Source organism: Mustela nivalis (genome assembly GCF_964662115.1).
Source record: "Mustela nivalis genome assembly, chromosome: 11".
In the NCBI taxonomy this organism is placed as follows: domain Eukaryota; kingdom Metazoa; phylum Chordata; class Mammalia; order Carnivora; family Mustelidae; genus Mustela; species Mustela nivalis.
In genome coordinates this window covers 86,655,061-86,669,308 of record NC_139030.1, presented here as the reverse complement: position 1 = coordinate 86,669,308, position 14,248 = coordinate 86,655,061, and the positions used below count along the sequence as shown (strand labels likewise).

The 14,248-nt window shown below is 56.2% G+C and overlaps 1 protein-coding gene across 25 annotated transcripts in view; it reads right to left on the bottom strand.

The window, feature by feature from the left end:
- The window catches only part of TNS1 (tensin 1), a 221,448-nt gene that overhangs the window by 24,375 nt on the left and 182,825 nt on the right, over window positions 1-14,248 (bottom strand). For 10 of the 25 annotated variants that reach the window (XM_082690433.1, XM_082690452.1, XM_082690442.1 and 7 more), the window contains 6 exons: window positions 12,725-12,808; window positions 8,100-8,296; window positions 7,090-7,165; window positions 3,502-3,594; window positions 2,908-2,931; window positions 2,411-2,449 (listed from right to left, as the gene is read on the bottom strand). In XM_082690433.1, the coding sequence (XP_082546559.1) occupies window positions 2,411-2,449; window positions 2,908-2,931; window positions 3,502-3,594; window positions 7,090-7,165; window positions 8,100-8,296; window positions 12,725-12,808 (513 nt within the window). The remainder of the gene's footprint in view (window positions 1-2,410; window positions 2,450-2,907; window positions 2,932-3,501; window positions 3,595-7,089; window positions 7,166-8,099; window positions 8,297-12,724; window positions 12,809-14,248) is intronic. The other 15 variants (XM_082690436.1, XM_082690449.1, XM_082690437.1 and 12 more) reach the window with 7 other exon arrangements.

The following is a 14,248-nucleotide window of genomic DNA, read 5'->3' as shown; positions in this document are numbered from 1 at the left end:
CCTTCATGGAGGAGAGTGCCCAGTCCCCAGGCCCACTGTTTAGAGGTTGTGCCCAGCACAGTCACATGGAAAAGGGGGCAGCCTCCACAGATCTGGCATTCGCTCTCAGCCGTGCCCCTGACTGACCGTGTTAGGCCTTAGACAAGACATTTAACAGCCCTAAACATCATCTCCTCATTGGTAAAATGGGGTTCCTACCACTTTCTTTTGGATGCATCTGTGATTGCTAAACAAGATGATGTGACGATGGTCCTACATGGTCCTACTCCTGCCTGCTGAACCTCATCCGGACCACATTCCCCCTTGCTCCATCCGCTAGCTCCCTCTTACTCTCAGCCTCACTGATTATATTATTCCTGGGGGGAAAAATGCAATCCTCTCCAACCCCAGGGCCTTTGTACATGCTTTTCCTCCAAATGGAATGCTCTTCTCACCTGCCGGTTTCACCAAGTTAAAGTCACTCACCCTCACATCTTACTTCTTCAGCCAAAGTCAGGTTCTTGGCTAGAAAGTCTCCTAAACTATATCCCTTCCCTTTGGAGCACTCTCTCAATATGTAATTCCAAGTAATTTAATTCTGGCTTCTGCTCCTGCCTATGCTCCATGAGATGAGGAATCACAGTCCTGCTTATCACTACATTCCCGGAGCCAGGCCCAGGGCACAGGTAGGCACATAAAATACTGAATAAATGAATCAGTGAATGAGACAATGGATGCATGACAAACATTAAGTACAGAGCCTTGACCAGAGCAGATTCCCTTAAAGTCTGCTCTTCCTCTGGCTAGGTAATCCTGCCTCTGATCATTTTTCCTCACAGGCATCTTTTTCTGAATTTCTCATCAAAGTCTCAGCAGGGAAATCAAGCCACACTTCAGAGGGTCAGCAAAGAATGTGCTTTAGTCTGACCCGGGAGGTGGTACATGAGTCAGGAAAAATGGAACAGGCTGCCCACAGCCTTGCTGCCTGCCCCTCTCCTGCCCCACCCCCCAGGCTGCAACAGCAATTCCAACCCCACGCTGGAATCCCAGGGCACGGTGCCTGGAAGCAGGAGGAGGGCCTTGAAATAGCCCCTGGATGAGGAGGAGACAGAGAAGAGTAGGTCCAGTCTGGGTCCTGCTGTCTCCTCACTGTGGCCTGGGGCAGAAGCCCCAGACTCCCAACCCCACAACACACGCCTCAGCCCCCCATCCCTGAAAATGATGGGTGTAGCTGAGGAGATCTGCAAGAACCTTCCCCTCCAAACTCTGTGGCTCCAGGACACAGGGAAGAGGGCCGGAAGCCTCGGGGCCCTGAAGGCTGAGAGGCATCTGTGAGGCAAAATGGGCAGGTCTCAGTTCATAACTGCTAATACTCACTTCTCTGAAGCATCGTCCCCAAGGGGAAAACACAGCATCCAGGGCCTGTCAGCTCCTGGGATAATCTCCCCTCAGACCCTCCCACTAAGAGTGTTTGTGGGAAAAGAAAGAAAGAGAGAGAGAGAAAGGCTGATAGAACCTTTAAGGAAACCAGGCTGCAGAGAACCAGGACCCAGGTGGGAGGTCAAAACATCTAACACGTCAGAGCTGGAAGGGACCTCAGCCTCCCCGCCCCGATCCAAGGCCCCCTGGTGAAGGAGAGGAGGACACAGATGCCCAGAGCCACACACAGAAGGCCTAGGCTGGCACCCTCTCCATTTCACCTCATGCTCTGACTTGTCATTTGAATTCTGTCCCTAATAAGTTCAAGGCCTCCAACCCAATCAAGTCCCCTCTCTGCTTACGTCCCATTCCCTGCTTCACGTACAACACAGAATTCATCTAAATCGAGGGTTAAGCTGAGCCACAAACATGCGAACTCCAGGAAACTATCAAAATTATGTGCATGGGTGTCCCGACTCACTCATGTGGGAGTGGACCCATCGCTGTTCTGAGAACCCCAGAGGCATCCAAGCTCCCAGAAGGACAGACTTCCTACCATCTGTGTTGATAAGCCCCAAGCACGGGCTTCAAGCAGCCTACTCTCGGCTAAGACTGCTGAGAAGGCCTGCTTTGAGTGACACATATGGAGTGCCCCCAGGCAGCAGAAGAACATGCATCCCTTCGCCCATCGAGGGGGCTGGCAGCACCCCCAGGCAACCTAGCGGGGGTGCGGCTGAGGTGGGGGTCGACACCAGATGGCACCGCCCTGGCGCCTGGAGCTGGCTATGCCTGAACCCCAGCCCAGCTTGCCCGTCAGAACTCAGGCAACATCCAGGGTGAGTGACAGCTCATCAAGGGGTGGGGGTAGGGGTGACAATAGGCTATGTGCCCAGTCATCTGAGACCTGTCAGGAAAGAGAGCTACACCCGAGCCAGCCCGGGCAAGCTACTCAAGAATGGCCATTCCCAGACCCAGAGAGCAGGAAGCGGCCACACAGCAAAGCCACACTTACCTTTGGGAAGCTCGGTCACCACCTTCCCCTCATCCTCCTCTGAGGGAAGACGTGAGGAGAGGTAGGAGGAAGGAGAGGCAGGAAAGAGAGGCAGGTGAGGAGGAGAGGAAAGGCAGAAAGGAGAGAGAGAGATCGATTAACAGATTATTTCCTGAAAGACAATCCGCTGAGAAAAAAGAGGCAGGAAAGCAGGGGTGAGACGGGGGCAGAGGAGCCCAGGGTAAGAGGTGAGGTCCACCCTGACACGGCCCTGCGGGCTTAGGACACATAGTCTAAAGAGGGATTCGGTCTCAGGGACAAAGCCGGCCCCCACTCCCAGCCCCTGTGCCTGGGGCTTGCATCCCAAGCAGAAGTGTGCTGGCTGGTGAGAGGAAGCCCCAGGCCCCTTGTGCTCCCCGGTGACTCAGTGTCTGCGGCCATGCAGACACCTCCCAAGGGGGAGGCTGTGCCGGCCGTGTGTCCATGTGGGTCACACATGCGTGTCATTGCCCTCCTACCTGGCTGGATCAGTCTTCTGGCGACTAAGGAAGAAAAGCAAAGTTGGCCCCAAGAGCCCCAGCCCAGCCCTAAAACCAGAGACAACCTTCTGGTCTCAGCCTGCGCCCTCTACTCTCCCCTTGCCCACAGGGAGGAGGGGAGCTGGGGGATGTGGTGAGGAAGTGGGAGGTGGGAACTGGGGTGTGTGTGCACACGCACAGGTGTGTGTGTGTGTGTGTGTGTGTGTGTGTGTACGGGGGGATAGAGCCAGGCTTCTGGCAGGGAGCTAACCAACTCCAAGGAAACTGAGGCCAAGCGTCCAAATCCCCAAGTCAGAGCCCCTTTGGAGTGGCACTGACCCTACCTGTCCATGGGCACAAGGTTGCAGAGGGACCTATCCCCCTCAACCCCTGCAGAGAGCCCCCGTCCTCAGGACTGACCGCACTGTGGGCACAAAGCCAGGCTTTCTTGTTTCCAGAGGGTCCTGAGGACCTATCATCTCTGGGCATTTTTTGATGAGATCCCGAGGCTCGGCCCCGGACCACAGGGGTCCTCCAACCCCTACTCCTCCCTCTGGCCTCCCGACCGCTTCCCTTCCAGCTGGAGTCACTCACCACCTGTAGGGTGCAACAGGATGTCCGCTGGGTTGTGGGGTTTCAGGCCGAGAGCAGACAGGGGTGTCTTAGCCAGACCTGGAGGGGAGCGCACTGTGCCAAGAAGAAGAGAGGAGACACGGGGAGTGAGCCTGGTGATGAGGGAGGAGTGGGGAGAGGAAAAGGGGGGGCAGGAGCGGGGACCCCCTTGAGTGAGGACATGTCGGTGAGGGGTGGGCAGCAGGAAGGAGGGCAGAGGAGCCGGCCCCAGTCCCAGGGGTTCCTCCCTTGCTCCCACGGCCCTTTCCTGTTTCCGTGTTTCTCCACAGCTCCAACGGTAGAGTGAAAAAGTCAGCAAATGCCCCTCAAGCCGGCCCTGGCCCTCGACCTTGAGCAAATAACTTTTATCCTGGGGCCCCCAGGGGCATCACTGTGGTCCCCTTACGTCGCCATAGCTCACAACATACACACGGCTTTCCTTGGCTATCTCTGACTTCCTCCGGATTATATTCTCTCTTCCCTCATCCTTTCGCTCCCCCAACACACACACAAGTCCTTCCACACTGTGCACTTGGGTGGGCTTAGAGAACAAAAGGAAATGGGAAAACAAGAAGGCACATCCTGTAAAGGACGGAGGGAGTAAGGGATCACGGGTGGAGCCATGCCAACCCTGAGATCCCTGGGCAGCCCTCGGCTGGAGGTCTTTGACCCCTAGCCGACCATGCCACTTGTAAACCCCAGGAAGAGAGAATTTCTCAGTGTGGGGCTCTCTGTACCCCCAAAACCTCGGTGTTCCTCTGGCAAGAGCACCAACTCCCTGCGCAAACCCCAGGGCCCTTCCAAGCTGCCTGGCTGGGCTAGAGGTGTCATGGAACACACAAGGTCAGAAAGGGCCGTCAGCCTTGTCCCACCAGCCAAGGACGTGCTGAATGGCACTCCGAGCTGAATGGTAGTGTGGTTGGTATGCCCAGTCACACGATTTCTCGGGGGCAGCTGCCATGTCTCCTATCACGGCTGCTGGGAGCATGCAGAGGCGACCAGCCTTGAGGACAGGCAGCCACACAGGTCAGCCAGAGCCCAAGCCTGCCTGCCACACACTAATGGCCCCAACAAATGAGCTATAGCCCTCGGGTGCCTGGTCCCCACACGGCAGCCCCAGGACCCTCCTGGACCCCTCCTCTTTTCCCCAAAAGACAGAGAGACCCACTGGAAACAAAAAGCTACAGTCTCTCACTATAAGCAACATACATAGCTTCTCTGTGCACATGTGGGTGTATACACAGGTACACACAGAAATAGTGAGAAATCACAGGGCCCTGGATGGGGCAGACTGCGCCCGCACACCGTCCTCAGATGTCCAGTGGACATAACACAGCAGAGGGGACAAATGTGTACAAATGCAAACATCCCAGTAAAAAAGTAAGGCTAAGCTTGCATGTCTCTATCCCTCCCTCTCCTTACACACAAACACACACACACACACACCACACAAAGATTCAATTTCTGCCCCCCTGCCCATTACTAAAAATGGCGTCTTGCAATAGACCCTTATTAATGTTTGTCAAATGAATGAATAAATCTGAATGTAATTAACCATGGAGGAATGAGCCCAGCCTCAGAGACCACAGTCCCTTGAACACCCATGGAGCACCTCCAGCCCACAGGCCAGCATGTGTTGGTAAAGGAGGTGCTGCAGAGGCACAGGGCGATCACTGAGACAAGACGAAGAGGACGAGAGGCAGGGGGAGGTTTCTCTTGGTTCCACCTCCAGCTCCTCCAGCTCCCTCGTCGCTCGTGCCCCCGTCCCCTGGCATCGGGCTCTTCTGCTGAAGCAGACGAGTGGGCGGCCCCGAAGCCAGGCAAGGTTTTTGCTTCCCGAGAGAGGAATTCCTTGCATTTCTCCGCCCCTGTCCTCTCTCCCAACCCTGTGCACTGATGAAACCTCTGACTTATTCTCCCCGCTAGGGCAGCAGGGCCGGCCAGGGCAGCGAGTGAAGAACGGGAACAGACACATATGACAAAACCTAAGCCTGACTCTGCCCGGATGGCTTCCATCCCACATGGGGTGGTGCCCAAGATCCTGGCTGACTGGACCAACAGTGAATCCGAGCATGCGGGAGGGTGGCGGGTTAAGACCACCCTCAGGAGGGAGAGCGATTCCAGGGAGTCACAAAAGGCCACGGAGTTGCCTCTTGGGTAGCCCACCCTGGGCGCACACTGTCTGAGATGGCAGGCAGGATGGTGACGGCTGTACAGCCAATCAGAATTGAGATCCGCTCCAGGTGTAACACATACCAGGTCTCAAACACTTGGTAGGAAACACGAATGCGATGTATCTCTTTATATTGATTCCATGTTGAAATTATAATATAATAGATCTTTCGAATTCCATAAAACGTCTTAAAAGTAATTTCACCAGCCTCTTTTCACATTAAAAAAATTTTTTAAAGATAGAGCACTGGGCGTTAGAGGCGACTGATGAATCATTGAACATGACATCTGAAATTAATGATGAGGTACGATGTGTTGGCTGATTGAATCTCAAAAAAAATTTTAAAAAGTCTGTAAGATATCTCATTAATATTTTTATCTTGATCTATCTGTTGAAATGATAATGTTTTAGACGGTTGGGGTTAAACAAAAAAATATTACAGTTTACTTCTCCAGTTTTCTATGATGTTTTTCAATGCGGCCACTAGAAAATGCTCCATCGCAAATGTGACTTGGGCTGGATCTCCACTGGGCCACGCTACCCTGGGGAGGGTCATGGTTTCCACTCCCAGCTTTGGCTTCCTGCGTGCCCCAGACAGCAGCCCATACAAGCCCTCGGGAGAATATACATACTCTCCACCCTCCCTGGTCTCTCCTTCCTTGGTTGCCCCAGACCTGCCACGGGGACCCTGAGTCCGTCTCAGGCATGTTCCATCGCTGTCATTCCACGGCTACCCCACTTCCAGCTTCCCCGTCTTGTCTACCATAAGGTACACGACCCCGGCCCTGCACACATCCAGATCTTCTCTTTGGATGGAAAGGCCTCTGTCCATCAGGGCTTTGCCTCTCCCATGAGTCCATCACGGGCTAGAGACGGAATATTCCTGCCCGGACACTGAGGATAGATGATCTGGGGACTCCTTTCTTCCCCTGATGAAAACTTAGTAGGCTGCGTGAAATGGAAGAGGTGCCCGGATGTAGATAAAAATGGGGCTCAAGAGCCAGGAGATCAAGGGGTACAGAAGATCAGAGATACACAGCAGGTCACCGAGAGTCACTTTAGGATGGGAGGGTGGAGTTTTGCACACAAGATGCAAAACCTCTCAATGATTAGGAAAATTCTAGACTTTGGGAGGCCAGAGACCCCGCAGAAGGTCAGTAGGATCCCGATGTGGGGGGTGGCTACTGCACCCCCACATGTGTGCGTGTGGACAGTGGAAGGAAGAGGAGCCGGACAGGGATGCTGAACTGAAACGAGCCATCTAGACCCAGAGCGACAGATCTCAGCCCTGCCCTCCGTCAGCATCTCCCCACAAACCCAAGGTGCTTACTCAGGCCGGGGCTGAGAGAGAGCCTTGTGGGGACCCAGGGAAGACAGGCTTAGTGAGGAGCTCTTACCCCCACTGGATGGTGGGCTGGTCGGGGAGGTTCCCTCCATCTCCTCAAAGGCCTCCTTGTAGCTGTGCAGATGGGGCTGCGGGAGAAGAAGAGGGGAGGTGGAAGGGGAGGCCCACTGGTGGCTGTGACTCTGAAGAGCACGGGTTTACCAGGTAACAAGCCCACATGTCCCCTCGCCAGCCCTACCACCCACCCCTCCTCGAGGAACCACCATTCATGGCCCACCCCCCAACCCCAACTCCTTTGTCACTGAGAGAACCAGAAGTTCTATTTGCAAAGCCATGATCCAGCACGGGTGGAAATCAGGAACACTTGCCTTGGAAATGTTCCGCAACAGGGCCAAAGAGAATGGGGCTGGGGGTGGGGGACTCGGGTCCTGCCAGAAGGCAGCAGAGAAAAGATGTCCAAAAGCCATTTTTAGCCAGAATGACTCGCTAGCCTGGATTTTATGGGACATGGGTCACTCATATCAGAATCTTCCAGCATGGATGTTTAAAACGCCTATTCCTAGGCCCTGCCCCAGATCTAATATGCTGGGATCTCTGGAGGTGGACTTGGGAATTAACATTTTTCTCAAGCTCCCTGGTGGTCTTTGAAGTGTGAGAGCTACTGCCTCCCATGACAGACTGCCTCCCATGACAGACAGACATTTTGGCATTGAAATTAGATCTCCCAAGGAAACCCCACACCTAGAAAGAATTCAAAACCACTCTTGTCAGTCTATAGGGCCTGGCTGGGAGCTTAGAGACTGTGGTCATCTGTGTCGTACCCTTACCATCCTACTAAACAGCACTCTTTAGAAATCAAGGAGGGAACTTTGATCTCAGTGTTAATCTAAAAAAGAGAGAGCATATAAGCTATTTAGGGAGGAAATGCCAGATTCCATGTGCCAGAGAAGAGACAGGGGTGAGGACTGAGTTTCCTGATAGGGCAGGGCCACACAGGTGACACTGTGACTCCTAGACCATTGAGGCGGGCTCCACTCCTCTCTCTCTGGCCACAGGACTCACCTCTTTGGGTCGCCCTCCAGGATTGAGGGCGATGGTGAGAGCCAGCTCAGGGGAGACGCACTGGACAGGGGAACGAACCCCAGGGCTACGGGGGGACGCGGGTTCTGGAGACTGGTTCTCATACTGTCCATCGCTGGCTGCCCGCCTCCGGAGAGGGGCGGGAGGCTCTGCAGGCTGCTTCTCCCGAGCCTGCACCCCTGGGAGGAATGCGGGGCAGAGAGAGCAATGAGCATTGTAGACGAGAAAGGATCGATCAGGCCCAGTTCCCCAGAGGAGGAGGTGTGTCTCAGCCAGGGTCCACACTGGAGCTGGGCCTGTCTCACCTCCGGACTCCCCACTGCCTCCCTCTGCCCACACCCCAGGCTTCCTCTGCAGGGTGGGGGATCCACTGAGGTGGGGCTGGCCTTCCCCAGGATTCTCCGCCCTGCACAGGATTGGGGCCCAAAGCACAAAGGGCTGATACGAGAAACAGATGTCAATGCCTTTCAAACCCTGGAGGCCGAGGGCCAGGGCTTCCAGGCAAGTGAGGGAAGGTGGGGAGAGGAGAGACCGTCTCCAAGGTGACTGCATCAACCAACAAGCAACATCGGGCCCGCGGGGAAGAACTTGGGAGAGAGCAAATCATGCATCATCTCGCAGATGGCGCTCCCAAGAAGAAACAAAGAAATGACTAAGCCTTGTCATGAAGTCCCCAGCCCCAGCTGGACCCTAGAATATTGCTGGCCTTCTCTGGGGTTCCCCAGCCTTCCTCCTGTGCACCTCTGACAACCTTTACCAACCGCCTTTATGTTGGCCTCTCGTCTACACTCCCCTCGTTGCGCCCCAAAGATGGTCCAGCTTCCCGCCCCGCCCCTCCCCTCCCCTTGGAGCATCAGGCCAAGGGCCTGAAGTCATGCGCTCCATCTGCCTTTCTGCATTCCCTTCCATTCCCCAGGCTGTTAGCCTCGCCCGCCTTCCTTCCTACTCTGTCTCCCCGCAGCTGGGCTGAGCCTCTCTGAGCTGGCTCCAGAATCCTAGAAAACGTACTCCCCACGGCCCAGAAGCCAAGATAGGCTTCTTGTCTTTGGGATTTTGTGTGAGGACATCCGCAGCTCTGCCTTCACCACACCCCCTGCAGGGGTAGGTTAAGCGAGGGGAAGTTCTGGGCTGCACCAGAAGGCACGTGGGACCCTGGCTGTGCCAGCCTTGTGGCCGACACATCGGGACGCCCTGTCCCGTGGCACTCTGTGCACACACACACACCTGCATGCACGCACACACACACCACTGGTCCCCCCAGGATGTGCCTGTGAGGCCCGCTCCAGACTGAATCACCTGCCCTCCATGGTGGGGTCTGCGTGACCCCTGCTCCGGCTCCTGGCACAGCCGCTAAGGCTGCCATGAAAATCCCAGGCTGGGAAGCCTTCTGACCTGTCATGAACAGCAGGCTGCCGACGCCAGACTAGGGGAGGGCACACACTCACTCACGCACACACACACACGCACACACAGCCCCTCGGAGACACGCACTCATCCGATCACATAGCCGGGGGCCCCATCCGGATGGCAGCAGGACTGGTGTAGCGTCTACAAGGCAGACGAACCCAGGGGAGCATGGGGGGAGGTTTCAAGCCTCCTCTTGGGACTCTCTACAACTCAGGGCAGCCTGCCTGCTATCTCAACCAAGAGAAAAGAGCCCTGGAAGGGACAGTGAACCAGACTCACAAACCGCTTGACTTAAAGCAAATAAGCCCTCCTCTTAAAATGCCCTGATTTTCCAAATAGAAAAATGGGAGGTCACCCAGTCCTAACAACGGTCTGTTAGGACCAGGATAGGACCATCAAGCCAGATTAAAGACGCAGCAGGCTCTCCCAGGACTGGGCAGCTCCTGGGACCCCAGGCCGCAGCCACCCCAGGCTCCCAGCCATCAGAGAAGGGGCTGCCCTGAGCACCATGCCACGTTTGCAGGGGCTTCCTGCCTGCGCCCCACTTTTCCCACCTCCACCGAGTCCCTGCCGCCTGGGCGGCCTGGTCCAGAGCTGCCGCGTGTTTCATTCCTGGCAAAAACATTAGAAAGAAACAGACATAACCATTGATTTTCTAATAATAATTGTGACAAAGGAGGCCCATTTGGGAAAGGCTCTAGGGGTTTGGAGCTAAGTTCAGCTCCAAGGTTAAAAGAAATGCATTAGGGCTGGTTTCAGTTCCGGCTCACCCAGCCCAGCAGCCTCTTTCTGGCAGATCCCTGTGCCTTTGCAAGGGGTGGCTGGGTTCCCTGGTTGGGGATCTGATGTCTGCCCTTGAAAAGTGGGTCTGTTTCCATTCGAGGCCCTAAATCTCCCCGAGGGACAGAGAAAACGCTCTCCAGTTTGCCCAGAAGCACCCTCCAGTCAGGTGCTGAGCTGAGAAGGGGCCAGACTGCCCGAGAGGAGCTTCTCAACAGCAGAGGAAGCGAGATCCTGGTATAGTCAGCTATCTGAGAACGACCACACCTCCTCAAGTCCCGTGGCGGGGGGAGAGATAGACCGGGTGACCCCCAAAAAGCTGGACTCTGCAGAAGGGAAAGACCCCACATTCCACTCCCTCGGAGATGGCCGCTCCCCCTGCAGCGTGCCCCATGGCACCCGTGGCCAGTCAGAGCCTCTCACATTCTCTGAACACAGTATCTCACTGTTGTTCCCTTTGGCAGGCCCAGATATGCCCCAGAGCGCTGGAGAGCCATGTCCCCTCTCTCTTGTCCTTCTCTACAGGAGGGGAGACAGGGCATGGCAGCGGGGAGGGAAGAGAGTCCTATTGTTCCTCAGCCAAGCTGGGACGGCTGGACACAAGCTAACAGCCAGTGTCACAGAGACAACACCCCTCCCTCATGTCCCAGAGACTGACCGATGCTAAAAATAGGTTTAGTCCCTGCCACACACCTCCACACCACCACCCTCAACCCCAGGACTTTCTCGATCACTTGGCCTGGTTCCCTGTCTCTGTCGAGGCCTCTGTGTCCATGTGTTCCACTCCCTACACGCATGCGTGCGCGCACGCGCGCACACACACACACACACACACACACACACACTGACCTCCGGGGGCTGCAGCCCTAGCACACACCCAAACACCCACTTTGGCAAAGCACAGGTGCCCCGAGTCCCATAGACAAACGCCTGGAGTCAGGTTTCATCACACGCCGCCCCTATCCCCCCCCCCCCCCCGGCCCCCAGACTGGTCAGGGCCACCCCCGCAGACCCAGCTCTTCTTTCCAGCCTTCCGATTTCCAAAAGCCTGGATTCCTCAGCTCCAGGCGACGGGGCTGGGTGTCCAACAGCATGCCTGGGGCTCCGAAAGCCAGGGTCTCCGGGAGGCCACCTGCCGGGCCAGGGCACCAGAAAGCCACACGGCGGCGATCACACTAGCAGCCCCAGGGCAAGCCAAGCCAGCTCCCCTCGGGACAGGCCCACTGTCCCAGATCTGCCCCCAACACCCAGGTCCGACTGAACACTGCGCTCCCCACCACTGGGCCGAGAAGGGGTGAAGGGAGGGGAGAGGAGGCGGACAGGGGGCATTCTGCTAGAGCCATCTCCCCATTTTCCATGGACTGGGAAGAGGAGGGTCTAGGCAAACACCAGATACTGCCCTTAGGAGTCAAAAATCCCCACTACCCCTACACCTTTTCCTGGAAGTGCTCAAGGCCATGACCTGGGGGGAACCTGAGCACGGCCTATCTCTCCCCTGGGCCTCCAGGCTTGGAGGGGCAGGGAAAATGATGGGGCAACTCCCTCCCAGAGCTAACAGCCTATGGGCAGACGCTAGTGGGCATCACCCTCCATGCGGGCATATTGGGGCACGTCAAGCCACCATGCAAAATACACATGGTAGGCTATGATGACTCCCTTTTCCATGGTAGGAAATGGAGCTCTGAGTAACTACGAGACTTGCCCAGGGTCACAGAGGTGGTCACTGGCAGAGCCCGGACCATGCCCAGGGCTTCTGACTCTTGGACATGGGTCCTGGGATCAGAGATTCGGGATGAGGTCAGAGGGGGAGCCGTGTCCCCAGAGGACCATGCTCAAGAGTAGACAGAACAGCAGGTGCCAGGGCGCCACTCTTTGTCGTGAGCCTGGTGACCCATGCAAAGCACAGCCTGGCTCCTGCTGAGACCCTGGCCCAGCAGCCTGGGTCATCTGGCCAGGGTGGCCAGAGGGCTGGGCTGTCCCCGCCCTCACCAAGCACACTTACTGCAAAGGCATGTGTGTCCGTGGGGAGCCTGAAAGTTCATCTAGTCACCCCAGACCCTGTTCCTAGCAAGTAAGGCCAAAGCCAAAAGCATCAGGCCTGTGTCCATGCAGAAGTGGGAGCACTCGCTCATGCAGAAAGGAGGGGGAGAGAGTCTTGAGAGAGGCAGGAGGGAGAAGTAGGCTGTGGCGGGGGTGGGGGGGTGTAAGGAAGCGGGGGCGGGGGGGGGCAAAGAGAATGGGAAGAGACGGAGAGAAGAGGACAGAAGGAGGAGGAAGAAAGGTAAGGGGGATGGGAAAAATGACCCAGGATGAGAGCGGGCAAAGGTTAGAAGAAGTCCATGAGAAAGAAGGGAAGAGAAGCTGAGAGCTACAGTGAGGGCCAGAGACTGGTAAGGGGGAAGGGGTGGAGGGGAACCAACCGGAGAGGGAGGAAGATCGGAGCCGGTGGAGAGGACGCAGCTGGAAGCCGGTGTGTCCCATGCCCTGCAGCTTGGCGTTGTATGCTGCCCACCCCGACCCCGGGGAGCCGGCAGGGAGGGAGGCAAGCGGGAAGAGAAGGCGGGGGGGGGCAGGGAGGGGATGACACCAGGCAAGGGAGGCACCACGCCCATGGCACAGAGGACAGATGGACACAGAACACACGGAGAACGCAAGGGACGAGGCATTAAACAAGACGAAACAAAACAGAAACAAAGAGAAAATCAAGATTAGTTGGTGTTCTGAGTCTGGGATCTGGCCACACGCTTGGAGGGAGGTGGGAGGGTGTGAGACAAGAAGAGAGGGTGAATCCGGGGTCTTGCTTCCCCAGTGGGCAGGTGGACCTCCTGCTGTCCCTCAGGATGCCACATCTCTCACTTTTCTAACCCCAGCAAGGGGCAAGCAGGTGCTGGCCCGGGACCAGGCGAGCAATCCTATTGTTCCACAACTCACCTGTCCTCACAGTCAGCACGGCCCCATCCTGGGACCTCTGTCCTCTCGTGGTCACCTGCCTCCTCTGGATCCAGCAGTGACCCTACCAGCCTGAGCCCCAGGGCCACAGTCCCTAGCATCCTAACATCCCCCTGCCCTTCATCCTTCCCTCACCCCCACCTCTGTAACCCTCTTCCCTGGAGTCCCTTCCACTTCTACTCCTGCCCAAGGCTGCTGGGCACCACCAGAAAGTCCTTAAAATGAGCCCATCTTAATGCACTATGAAGACCTGCTACACCCTCCTTTTATCCGCATTCACTGACTCCCTGTCCCCACGGGGGCTGCACAGGAAACCCTGCTCCTTCCCCAACGCACCGCCTCACAAGCTAATCCACACCAGCTTCTTGGCCACTTCCCTCTGAAGCTCTGGGACTCAGCCCTGGGACCTCTGCTGCACGTGTGTTCCCCCCAGGTGCAACCACACGTGCCACACTTCACATGACACCATACACTGGCAACCTTACGTCCCGGCATCACGATGCCCACATTTCTAAGTTCCAACCTCTCCCCGTGGCAGCTTCGAGGGCATCTCCCAACTATCATGGCCAAAATCACACTGCTGACGTTCCCTCCAAGTCTGCTCTTCCCACATCCTTACCCATCTCAGCAAGGAGCAACTCCATCCTTAAGTTGCTCGGGTCCAAAACCCTAGAGCTGTCCTTGACTTTTCTCATTCATTACCCACGTCTAGCCTTGATGGCTCCACCTCCCAGACTGTCTACAGCCTAAGCACTTCTCACCATCTCCACAGCAGCTGCCTCACTGTCTACCTCCCTTCCATCCTGGCCACACCGATCCTTTTAGAACAAGTCAGATGACATCACTGCTGTGCACACAGCACACAGAGTAAAAGCCCAAGCTCTTAGAATCACCTATAAGGCCCCCTACAAGCTGGCATCCAGGCCCATTACCTCTTCGACTTCAAGCCCTACTCCACACCTCACATCAGGTACACCTCAACCTCAGGGCCTTTG